The 12,295-nt window shown below is 56.9% G+C and overlaps 1 protein-coding gene across 1 annotated transcript in view; it reads left to right on the forward strand.

The window, feature by feature from the left end:
* CDH23 (cadherin related 23) overlaps nt 1-12,295 on the forward strand; it is a 393,911-nt gene that overhangs the window by 230,586 nt on the left and 151,030 nt on the right. The window contains exons 12-14 of the mRNA XM_069460801.1: nt 1,586-1,591; nt 3,485-3,634; nt 4,120-4,278. Coding sequence (XP_069316902.1) covers nt 1,586-1,591; nt 3,485-3,634; nt 4,120-4,278 — 315 coding nt within the window. The remainder of the gene's footprint in view (nt 1-1,585; nt 1,592-3,484; nt 3,635-4,119; nt 4,279-12,295) is intronic.

Here is a 12,295-nt window from a genome sequence, read left to right on the forward strand (position 1 = left end):
CAGAATCAGAAATTCCGGGGAAAGGAAGGGTGATGGGAGAGGGTAGCACTCTGCAGTTTAACAAACCCACTGGGTGATTCTGAGACACGCTAAGGATCGTGTTTAAAGCCACTTCCTCCACCTGGAATCCCTTCTCTGCTAGTCCAAAAGTGTCCGAAAGTAGTACCTTCCTCCGTTCCTAACACCAGCTCAAAATTCCCCTTCCTGGGGCAGCCTCCCCTGCTTGGCCTCCCCTGCGGCTCAGCCCAGAGTGCTCAGCTGTGCCATTGCAGTCAGCTCCGGTGACTGACACTGCTGACCGCGGGACCGGTGCGTCCCAGGCTGTGCACTCGCCAACCAGCCTGGCACTTCCTTTGGCCTGGGAAGCTACGAGGGGTTGTGGGAAGGTGCACTGGCCTGGGAGCTGGGCCTGAGCTCGGGCTCTTACCCCTCACTGTGCTGCCAGGTCCCTGTGCAAGCGCAGGCAGCTCACTCAACCTCTCTGAGATCCCTTTCCACGGGAGGGGTCTTCATCTCCACCCCATGGCCATGGGAAGAGTAACCAAGTGAAGGTGACGAAGAGCTGCTGAAGCGCAGTCACTCCCTTAGCACCCGCTGTGTGTCCTGGTCTGATGGGGGCTTTACACTGCCCCGAGGCATGATCCGCAGCCTCAGGGGGCTCTCGGCAATGCAGAATAACTGGGGACTGTGTAACCAGGGGATAGAAGCCCTGCAGCCACTAAGGAAAATGAGGCAAATACTTGGTACTTATAAGGTGTTTAGAGCAGTGCCTGGCACAGAGTAGGTGCTCCATAAATATGTGCTATATTGTTTATTGCCCTTGTTAGCATCGTCATCTATTTGTGCAGTTATGGAGCAATTGCCGAGACATAGTTTTACATGGAAAAAGCCCGACACGGAGCAATGTGTATAGCATGCTACCGTTCGTGTCAAAGAAGGGAGCATATATAATGGTCATATACACATGGATTTCCTGGGGAAAGAGACAGGGGAATGGGGTGTGATGGCTGCCTCTGGGCTCTGGAGTAGCTGGGCCAGCGGGGAGAGGGAGCCGAGTTGTGTGCCCTTTATGGTTTTTAACTATTGGAAAATTTTCCATGTGTCTGCTTAGCATGTCTGTGACATTTTTCATGTTAGGAAAATAAAAACATGACAGTGTTTGGAGATGATTCCTGCAGGGGTTTATCCAGGCTCCTGGGAGTGGGATGCAGGATGGGGCGCCACCCCTCCCAGCCCATGCTGCGGCCTTCTGGGAGGGAGTGGACAGAGATGAGGGACACGGGCACCCTGCCCTCCTCTGGCCTCCGCACCCATCATGCCCCGCACCTCTTCCTTCTGGGTCCCAGGCTTGTCCCTGTCCTGCTCCACTGCCCAGCACACCTGCGCAAACACGCGCTGCAGCCATCCAAGGCCGGAGGGGGCTGCCCCCCTAGGGCAGGTGTGGTCCTGGGGTCCGCCTAGGGCTTCCCTTCCTTACCTGACCTGGATCTCACCAACTTTTCTCTCCGATTCCTTCCTCCTCTCCGTACCTCTCTGGCTGCTTCTGTCTGTCTCCATATCCTTGACTGCCGACTCCCACTGACAGAATTTGGTAAGTGAGCCTCAGAAGGGCAGGGCCTGGGCTTGGGGAGGACTCCACAGTGGGCTTCCGGGCAGAGGGCATCAAAGAGGGCACAGCTCGGCCCTCCCTCATGCTCTCCGGCCTGCAGGTCCTGGGGTTGAGGGCCCAAGGTTCAGGGAAGGAGAGGTGTTGGTGTCACCTGTTCAGAGCTGTCACACTCTGCTGGCTTTACCTATTAGTGCCCCTTCGGGCATTGAATTGGTCCCCTCCACCTGACGGATGGATTCCACGCCAGGGAGAACTGGAAACTGCAGCCCGGCAGGCCCAGAGGAGTTTCTGCCACAACCCATGGGGAGCCCCTGCTGCTTGTCTGGACCCAGAATTAGCAAGAGAGGGCTAAGGGGGTCAGCTTCCCCTACCCTGCTCAAAGCCTCTGTACCAGGGACAGGGCACAGGCTCTGAGAAAAACTTAAATCCAGCAAGTGCCCTTATCTTGCCAGTTTGGTAAATGGAAAAAACTCAGGAGACGAATTGGTAGATATTAACATGCATTCATTCCACAAATGTGTGGCACACTTGTGGGCCAGCTCCAGGGGCGTAAGAATCCAGTGAACTCTCAGGCTTCACTGGGGGTGTCATTTCCTGGCTGAACAGCCTGCCCTAAGTGGGACAGGAACCAGCCTGCAGGGACCATCCCCTCGGATCATGTAAAGGCTTCTGGGACCAGGGTTGCCTGGTGTCTCCCATCACCAGGAACAGGTTCCAGAAGGGAGTCCCCCAGTAGGCCCTGGGCAACCAAGAAGAGAGGCAGGCAGGCTTCCTTTGCCAGCCGCTGGTTCAACAGGAAAGGGCCCGTGTGCAGAGGGGCTGTGCTGGGCACTGGGCCGGGGTGGGCTGGGACCTGCCTGTGGACTGTGAGCCCTGGCTGGTGACCTACTGGGCATCTGCAACAAGGTCTGGAGGAAGCTCTGGACTGGTTACAAAGCACAGGCCGCCCACCTGGAGGAGTTTGGGGGTGGGAGTAACTTCCCCCATGCAGGCAGGAAAAGGAAGCTGAGTCACATTCTGAGCAGGCCAGACTTCAGGGAGTCAGGAAGCCACATCTCCCACCTTCAGCGATGGCTCCTTCTCCTAATCTAGGGACTCTAGTAACATGGACACATCATATGCTTTGAGGATGAGTTGCGGGGTATCTGAGGGCTCTGTGAGCCACAGCCCTGGTTAGAATGATCAGAAACACTGAGCTAGAGTGAGGCACCCCACCGCCCAGCTCCTGAAACTATGGCTTGGGCCATGGGGACACAGCAGAGCCCATGATGGGGTGGCCGCTCCATGCTCAGCCTGGGATCCAGTGTCCTCCAGGGCTGGCCACAGCGTGGGGTATGCGGCAGTTCACTTTGCCACTCGGTCTTCTGGGTTGTTCCATTTCATGTGTAGGCACCCCAGTGTTCTCCCTGAGTGGCTGCTTCCAGAGGAGGAAGGGGGCGCAGCAGCAGCCTCGTCCCTCGTCCCTCGTGTCCTCTCCTGTCCAAGCCTGTCATGGCCACTTAACTGCTTCTCTTCCCTCCATTCCCTTCTCACCGCTTTCTGCCCTTTCCTCCGTCTCCCCGCTGGGTCTTGCAGCTGGCGGGTCCCTCCCCAGGTGGGGTCACTGGGGCAGAGAAAGAGGGCAGGAGATGGAAGTGAACCAAGCCACCTGGAGGGGACATTGTGGGCATCCGACAGGATGAGGATGGTGAAAAAGCCAGAGGAAATTTCCAGAGGGCCTAGACACGGGCAGGTGGGGTCTGGGTGCTGGGCCAGGAAAGGCCTACTTTGCCCCCACCTCACCCACCGGCCCCACAGGGGTAGCTCCCGCTCGCCCTTGGGGGGCCCTGGCCACCGCGCCCTTTCTGACTGGTTTCTCCTCCATTCTTGACCCAGGGCCTGAACAGCATGTTCGAGGTGTACCTGGTGGGGAACAACTCCCACCACTTCATCATCTCCCCCACCTCGGTCCAAGGGAAGGCGGACATTCGCATGCGGGTGGCCATCCCGCTGGACTACGAGACCGTGGACCGCTACGACTTTGACGTAAGCCCCACCCCCACTCCCCAGTCCTTGGGCCGGGTGGGGTGATTTCAGGGGAGTCTGGGTGAGGCGGATCACACCATTGCCTTAAATCCCGCCTCCACTGCTCCCCACTTTCCCTTGCGGGTATGACCAGAGAGGCCCGCTGCAAGATGGCAGAGGCCGGGCCGAGCTCCCCTTTCCAAGGACAGGCAATGTCCAGGAACTGAGTGGAATTTTACCAGGCACCGTCACGGCTTCAGAGCCGCATCAGGAGGCTCTGCTGCCTGTCTGCCAGCCCAGCCCCCGTCAGCCCCCTCCCTGGCAGAATCAGTGGCCATCGGTGGCCCTGTAGAGCAGTGACGGAGGGGCTCACAGTGGGATGCAGCTGGATTGGGCCGTGGCTCTAACAGGCGCTCTAGGCTGGGACTGGCCCAAGGAGGACTTAGGGGGCTCAAGGGCTCTGGGAACATGTCGGGGCTTACCTGGGCCCCTCCTCTGCACACCAGCTCTTTGCCAATGAGAGCGTGCCCGACCATGTGGGCTATGCCAAGGTGAAGATCGCCCTCATCAACGAGAATGACAACCGGCCCATCTTCAGCCAGCCACTGTACAACGTCAGCCTGTACGAGAACGTCACCGTGGGGACTTCCGTGCTGACAGTCCTGGTGAGTCCTCGCTGTCCTACAAGGCCACTGAGCTCTCTGGGACAGACCAGAGTGAGGCAGCCGGAGGGATTTTGTCCATGGAGTCTGGGCAATCAGGGGAGGGGGTGCCCCAAGGCCCCAGAGGCCGTGTTTGTTGGCGTATGAAGGCTTCTGGACTCTCTGTACTGGGGCTCTCTTGGCCTAGGCTGCAACATGGAAAAAGAGCCAACCTGGGGGGTGAGAAATTAGGCTGAGGACACTGGTTTTCTGCCTCTTCCCTGAGAGGGACTGAGTGTGGGTGGGTCAGGAGCCCTGGAAGCCCTGGGTGGGTGGGAAGATGCCATACCTCTCTGAGTAGGGCGACCCTCCCTATCTGGGCACAGGCCCCAGAGAAGCACGCACTCCTTGAGGGTACCGGATGCCGGTGGCTGGGACTCGCCCTTTGACAAGGGACCCTCCCAGTGTCCATTTGTATCAGTCAGTACCATTGGTTTCAAGGGACAGAAACCCTGAAGTGGTTCAAGCAAAAAAGGGTTGGCTCATGCAACTAAAATGTCTAAGTGATTTCAGGCATGGCTGCATCCCGGAACTCAATCGTGCCGGAGTCCCGTCTCCAGCACTGGGCTCTGCTTTTTTGCATTGGCAGAGAGGGGCACCAGCACCTCTAGGCTGACTTTTTTCCAATTTATCAACTCTCATGGGCAAAATTCTTTTTCAGTAGTTCCAATGGATTCTCATTGGCCCAGCTCTTGGGCCATCCTGGAACCAATTGTGATTCTGGTGTGCCAGGCATGAGTCACACTCCCCCTCATGGAGCCAGGGGTAGAGGCAGCCCTGTCCAAATTACACTGGCTGAAAATAGGGAGGAGGCTTCTATTGTAAGAAGACAAGGGGTTGGATGCTGAGCAGATCAAAGTGGTAGATGTGTGCTACACAAGCTCGGGGCTTTTGCCCATAGTAGGTGCTCAATAAATGTTACAGGGTTTAACTCACTGCTGGCCCCGCCCTGCCCACCTGCAGCCCCCAGAGTCCTTATGCCCATTTCTTTCTTCATCCCCAACCCAAGCAGAGACGTTGCCTGTGATACCGGGACCCCGCTCCAAAGTGTGTTTACTCTACAGACAGATGGTCTGAAACCACACTGAGCCCCCAGGCCTTCCCATCTGACAGTTATTAATATTTCAAACAGATGTTTAGCTAGTCAGGCCGTCAGACGTGAACAGTAAGTCTGCTGCAGCTGTTTCCTCCAGCCCCTGGCTCCCCGGCTTTCACCAGGGTGCTCCCCGCAATAAATCTCCTGGTGCTGGAGGCCCTGGGACCCTCTTCCAGCCTCTCGGAGAGCTAGTGCCAGAGGCTCTGGCCTTCTGGACCCAAAGGGAGTGTCTTCAGCCCCCCACCCACCTTTGAACATCAGGGTAAAGGGCACCAAGCACCCTGGGCTTCAGGGGCCGCACAGGGGGTGGAGGTCCTGTGCCACACAGGTCTGGGACCATGTGGCAAAGAATTCTAGCGTCAGGTCCGGGCTTGGTGGGCGTCAGAGGATTCCTTCCTGGCATTCTTGCTGGGGACAGCGGTTCTCACTTGGCAGTTCCAAGTTCCTGTGGCTCTGGGGAAGGATTGGGGGAAACCCATGGAGCAAGGGTAAGACGTGAAGTGTGAGAAGAGACACCCCTGGCTAGTGGCGCCAAGGACAGGTGTGTCAGGCCCAGTCCAGTCTCGGCTGGCACTGGGGAGGAGACTCTGACGGATGTGCGCCCTCGAGACCGGGTTTCATCCAGAGCTGGAGCAGGGCCTGCAGTGGACCCACCTGACCCTCCTCTAGTCCCTCTCCCGGGCCCCCTCAGGTGGTTCACAGATGAGCTCAGGCTCCTCTGTGGCCACCAAGGGCCTCTGCCCAGGGCTGACCGATCCACCCAGCCTCTGGTTCCCCGATTCCTTCATCCCAGGCCTCACCCACCTCCTTCTCCAGCCCCAGCCCCAGGGTTCGTGGAACTGTGAGGTGCGAGGGTCTGTTGCACCCGGCGATAGCTCTCACAGCAGGGCTGTGTGTCTGAAGGAGGACCTGTGTGCTGGCTCGTCTGTGTCACCTGAGCACCTTCACTTCCTCGTCTACAAAGTGGGCATGACACCTCCCAGTTGCTGTAAAGAGGATGTAAAAGCATCTGGATCACCCACCCACCCACCAGCATCTCCTGGTCTCCCCAAGAGGCTTCCAGAGCTCCTAGCCCACAGCAAGTTTCCGGGCCACGCCACCCACACCGCCCGCCCTGCCCTGGCCTCCCCACCCTGCCGTCCTCCACGCACACCTGGGGTCAGCCTGATCTCCCCACCTCCTTTGCCGCAGGAGGGGCTGAAGTTATAGCTGCCTGCTCAGGGACTGTGAAATTCCTTCTCCCTGACCTTTTCTGGGATGTTATTAAAATGTTTCATGGGCAGTTGTGTCAGAAAAAAAATTATGAAGAAAAGGAAAATGTTTTAATTTGCACCAAAGGCAGGAGCAGAGCCTGCTGCAAGGGCCTCCCCACCCCCCACCCTGGCATGACGCTGCTTCAGTGGCCTGTCCTGGGGGAAGGTGGCAGTTTAAGAGTGGTTTGGGGAAGCTGGCAGAGGAAGGGCTGTCTCTGCCAGCCTGGGCATCCTGGTGGGGGTGGAGGGGCCAGACCTCACCTCCCTGCTCCTGGACCGCCCCCAGCCCAGGGTTTGAGGCCCTTACAGCCTCCAGTAACAGCAGAATGAGCTCCCACTGGTGGTGGGGACAGAGTGAGGACCTGGGGTTCAGAGGCTTCACCTTTTGCCCTAACCCTGCTCCTGCTTGGGTTAGTCACACAGAAGCTACTTTTGGTCTTAGCATCTCATCTGTAAAACAAAGACAATAGATTAAAATGTGTCCCGTGGTACCTTCTAGACTTAGTGCCCGGGGCACTCATGCCAGAGGCAAGAGATGGCTGAGGTGACCTCTGAGGACTGACACTATTACTTCTGCTACTGCTGCTACTACTACTATGACAGTCATGTCAACAGCTGTGATTATTGAATACTGACTGTAAACCATGCACTTCATACTCCTTATAGTCGTCTCTCAGTATCTGCGGGGGACGTTCCAGCATCCCCCCTCCCCGAAATCCACACATACTCACGTCCCGCAGTTGGCCCTGCAGAACCCGCACATACGAAACCTCGGCTCTCTGTATGTGTGGGTTCCTCATTCTCGGATACTGCATTTTCGATCCACGTGTTTGGTTGAAAAAAATTCACATATAAATGAACCCACACAGTTCAAACCTGTGCTGTTCAAGGGTCAGTTGTATTTCTAACCTGGTCGGTAGACGCCGTTATTCTCACTTTACAGATGAGGAAACTAAGGGTCAGGGAAGTCAGGAACTTGCTCGGGGTCCCAGGGCTAGTAAGTGACTGAACTGGAATTCGCACAGACTCCTGACCCCGAGCCACGGGTTCTTAACTGGTCAGCTGCCCATCCAGAAGGTTCTGTGCTGGACCACGGAGCGTTGGCCTTGGAGCAACATTCAGAGCTGAGGGTAAAGAGAGCTGGAGAGTGTTAATTCTCTCTGCAGCACCCAAGGGGACAGGCCACAGGGTCACTCCAAGCATTGTGTTCTTGGGTGATGCTCTGGACCCTTAGAACCTGGGCACCATCGGGTGAGTTTTCACCTCTCTGGGCCTCAAGCTGCTCGGGGATCAGAGCCGTGTGAGCTTTGTCACTGGGGTCAGGGAGACTTGAGCACTTGGCTCAGGGAAGCAGGAATCCCAGGGCAGCCAGGGCTGTCTTCTTTAGGAAAGGCTTCCTGGGAGGAGGAAGGACTTCCTCCAGATGAGTGTCAGCAGGAGCTGGGCCTCTGAAGGGTGACCACGCAGGGGAGGGTGTGCAGGGGTACATGTACCCACACATGTGTGGGTATGCTTGGGTGTGTGTAGGAGTGTGTGTGTTGTGCTTTTGTTGCCTGTGAATGTACATGGGTTTGCAACCATGTAAACTCAGGGGTATGTGTATACAATATACACATGTGTATATGCATGTGTGTGCCAGTGCATATACATGTTGCAACTACATGCATCCAGGCATGTGTATACACACAATATACATACATGTGTGTACATGCATGGACAAGTCTTTGGATGATGCTGGTATCTCCCCATCATCTGGGTTGTGTGGTTTGTTTCCCTCTCCTAGGCCACTCTGTGCCTCTCGCCTTCCAATCCTGATTCCTGACCTGGCAACAGAAGTCAGAGGGACAGGCCAAGGAGTGTCTTGTCCTGGTACCCTGCTAGGCATGGGGCAGCCCTGCAGCCTGGCCAGTCAGTGTCTGGGACCTGGCAGGGTTTGTGGGTGCCTCTGGACAGTACGAGAGCTACGGGACTAATCCAACCATTCATTCATTCATTCATTCAACAAATGTTTATTGAATACCTACCTGGCCCAAGAAATGAATCCTTATATTAAGTATTATTTCATATTAACTATTACTTGCTATGACGGAGAGATCAGGGAGCTACAAGATCCTATAATAGGGTTCCTGACTTTGGGGTCCAAGAAGTCTTCCCTGAGGAAGTGGCATTTGGTAGTCATTAACAGGTAAACAAGGAGAAGGAAAAATGGTGGAGAAAGAGAGAGCAGCATGTGCAAAGGCCCTGTGGCTGAAGTGCAGCGAGGCGGGTGTGATGTGCAGGGAGATGTGGTCCTGCTCCTTTGAAATAAATGGGCTTGGCTATCTCTCTTCTTTTCACATTGATACCCACCCCAAATATGCCTGTTGGGGTGCTGTTCTGACAGTGGGGAAGGCCTGTATCAAACCGTTCACCCACCCTTGCTTATTCCCTCCTTATAGCAGTGGTAGGCATTTGGAAACAGCTGGTAGAGGTTGTACCCGGGGTGTGCAAGGAGCCAGCTTGGGCTCCTGCAGTACAGGGCTCATGTCCCTGGATTTATTAGCTCCATGTCCCCTGGGCAGTGGGAAGGGGAAGTGTGCTGAAGAAGGACAGCAGCTGGGAGGGAGGCCACCCCTGGGGCGGAGCTTCCTGAACTCCAGGGCATTCACTCTCTGCTCCAGGCGGTGGGCCCCAGCAGGAATGGACAGAGGATGGACTGTCAGACAGACAGACTTCTTCCCCAGTCAGGAAGTCAAAGCAAGGAGAGGCACTTGACAGTCCTGACCGGGCAGGTGTGGGCCCCGGGAGCAGCTCAAGTCTGCTCAGCCCTGGGGTAGAGCACCACCTCCCGGCTCCAGGCAGGCCTGATCCCTGGTCGGGCCAGAAGGCACGCTCCTCTCTCGCCTCCCTGCCCCCCTTCCCAGCCTGTCCCTGAGAGGCTGCTGACATCTTGGGCGGGTCATAAGTCATCGGGGAGGACCTGGAATCCTGTTTCAAGTGGGCTGGTCCCTCCTTCCCGGGACAGACGGGAAAGTAGCACCGCCCACCTGCCTGGCTGGGTCGTTGGGCGACACAGTGCAGAGACGCGGTTTGAATAGTTAAGACTGGCAGATACCAGGAGTGGGTGTTACTAATGTATCGTTGGCCTGAGGGTCTGATCTGGCCGCCCCCCACCCCTTCAGCCTGTGTGCGAGCCCAGCTCTGCCACGGTGGGCCCTGGACACGCCTCACTTCCCTCCTCTGTGGCGTGGGGGAGAGGACCTGCTAGGATCCTTCCTGGGAGGGTGTCGTGACACCCGAATGAGACTCGGCGCAGAGCCTGGCTGGGAACACGCTCAGGAAATGGCAGCAAGTCGTGCCCGACCTCCTGGCTGAGGCTCTGGGGAGCACCAGCCCTGACAGGGACACCACCTTGGGGTGGCAGCCCTGCCTTGGCAGCCGTGTGACCTGGGCTAGCGCCGAGCCTCTGGGGTCCCGGTGAGGTGATGGGGCCATGTGCTGGCCCCAGGCCTTCTGGCTCCATGACGCTGTGGTCCCAGTCGCTCTGCCCAAGAGGAAAGGAGACTCGCTCTTGCAGTTTAGTTTTACTCCCAGCAACGTGGACCTGCCTCCCACGCTATGAGGGTCCCCCACCCACCCACCGGCCTCTAGAGCCCCTCTCCTGCCCTGCCCCTCCCTCTCCCATCCCCCATCTGGAAGTTTGGGGAAGATTCCCAAGGCCTTCACCTCCCACTCCCAGAGCTAACTGGCTTTTCCTCCCTCTCCTGACACACCAGCACACAGCCCTGCTGCGTCAGTGCCAGCCCCGTGGCTATTTGTCCCCTTCTCTCCTTCCTCTACACCGACAGCAAACACCATTGACACCAAAGGGAAAAGATGGGTGTGATGTCATTGCCCCAGGCTGCCCTGGTGAAGTTCAGCTTCAATCCTGGAGGACTTCAAATGCAGGGGGCCTCTTCCGTCAGCTGTCAGGCTGCAGGGCCTCTCCCCCAGCTCTGTGACTGCCAGGACACCCCAGCCTGCAGACTCAGAGATCACCCCTGCCCCCGTACTGCTGAATCCGAAACATCTAACATGGGCCCCACCCAGGGTGCTGGGAAGCCGATGGCCCCGCCAGGCGATCTGAGGTGGCCAGTCCCCTCCCTGGGACTTCGATGGTGCTCCCTGGGACTCACCCCAGTTTCTCCCTGTTCCCTCGGTCCCTAGCGGAAGGGCGTATTGCTCTGTAACATCAGTGGAGACGTCCTGGCTATATCAACTGCTGTAGGAGGGAACCTTGCTAGGAGCAAGGCTTTGAAACCAGAGGGACCCAGGTTCAAATCCTGGCTTTGCCGCTTGCTGTCTCTGACCCTGGGCAGGTGCTTAGCTTTGCCCTGACCCTCAGTCTCCAGAGTTTGCTGTGGGGGTAATAATAAGATACTTATCTCGTGATTAAGAGAGACAGGGGATTTAAAGCACTTAGTGCATCAAATGGGGAAATGACAGCTGTGATTACTAGTATTATTACTGTTATTCTTCTCCACCACGAAGGTTTGTTCCATCTATTCAGGGGTCAGCGGAGCTTTAGAGATCACTGGCTCTTAAGCTTAGGTCTCTGGGTTCCTAGATTTTCTGCCTTTGGCTTCAACTTCCCTGGACTCTGGGCACATTGATTGAGTTCTTGCCTGTGCCCAACCCTGGGAATCCTACACACAGGCTCTAGCCTCATGGGACAGAACACAGAGGAAGGTTAAATAAGACTGCGGGAAAGAACCAAGACTCTCAGGAGAGAGGCAGACAATAAATGCTACCAGGTGTGCAGTGACTCAGGGACCTGGGCTCAGAGGAGCCCCGCACTCGGGTTAATGCTCTGCTGGGCCATCTTGGAGTTCTGAATGCTTTTTGCACAAAGGGCCCTGCGGATTATACAGCTTGCCCTGCTACAGCGGTTTTATAATTCTCTGCTCCCAGAAACTCGGTGCTCTCCGTGTTTCTCCTGCATTCGACAGTCCGTCGGTAGGCAGTAAAGGCTAGCCTTGGGCCGCACTCTGAGCAAAGTGCTGGGACTTCCCTTCTCACAGAGCTCCTTTCAGGTCCTGTTGCTGTGTGAGCAGCCACCCCAAACTTACCATCGTAGACCACAGCCATTTTGTTACGCTCATGGATTCGGGGGTCAGGAATAGAGAAAGAGTACAGCAGGGAAGGCCTGGGGTGACCCGACCAGCTGGAGGCTGGGACAGTGGGGCCTGGACGATCCCCTTCAGTGGTGGCCTCTCACTCCCGTGCCTGGGGCCTGGACTGGGCTGGCTGAAGGATGGACTCAGCTGGATGGTCGTCGTCGCCTGAGCCAGGGGTTCCGAGTGGCAGCAGCTCAGGGGAGGCCTCTGGGGAGGGAGTGTCCCGAGAGAACCAGGCGGAAGCTGCATGGCCTCTTCTGACCTAGCGCCCCTGAAGTCTGTTGGTTCTAAGTCACTGAGGCAAGTCCAGAGGCAAGGGGAAGGGGCATGTCCCGCCCCAGCTCTCCCTGGGAGGAACGTCAAGGAATTACGCAAACACAAATGTCTTAGAAGCGCTCACAGCTCACTCCAGTTCAGTGCCCCTTGCGGAGATGGCACGTGTGAGCACAGTGCCACGAGACGGCAGTGTCCCTCCCTCCTCCTGGGTGTTGCACAGA

The sequence above is a fragment of the Eulemur rufifrons genome, chromosome 28, assembly GCF_041146395.1.
Source record: "Eulemur rufifrons isolate Redbay chromosome 28, OSU_ERuf_1, whole genome shotgun sequence".
Lineage (NCBI taxonomy): Eukaryota > Metazoa > Chordata > Mammalia > Primates > Lemuridae > Eulemur > Eulemur rufifrons.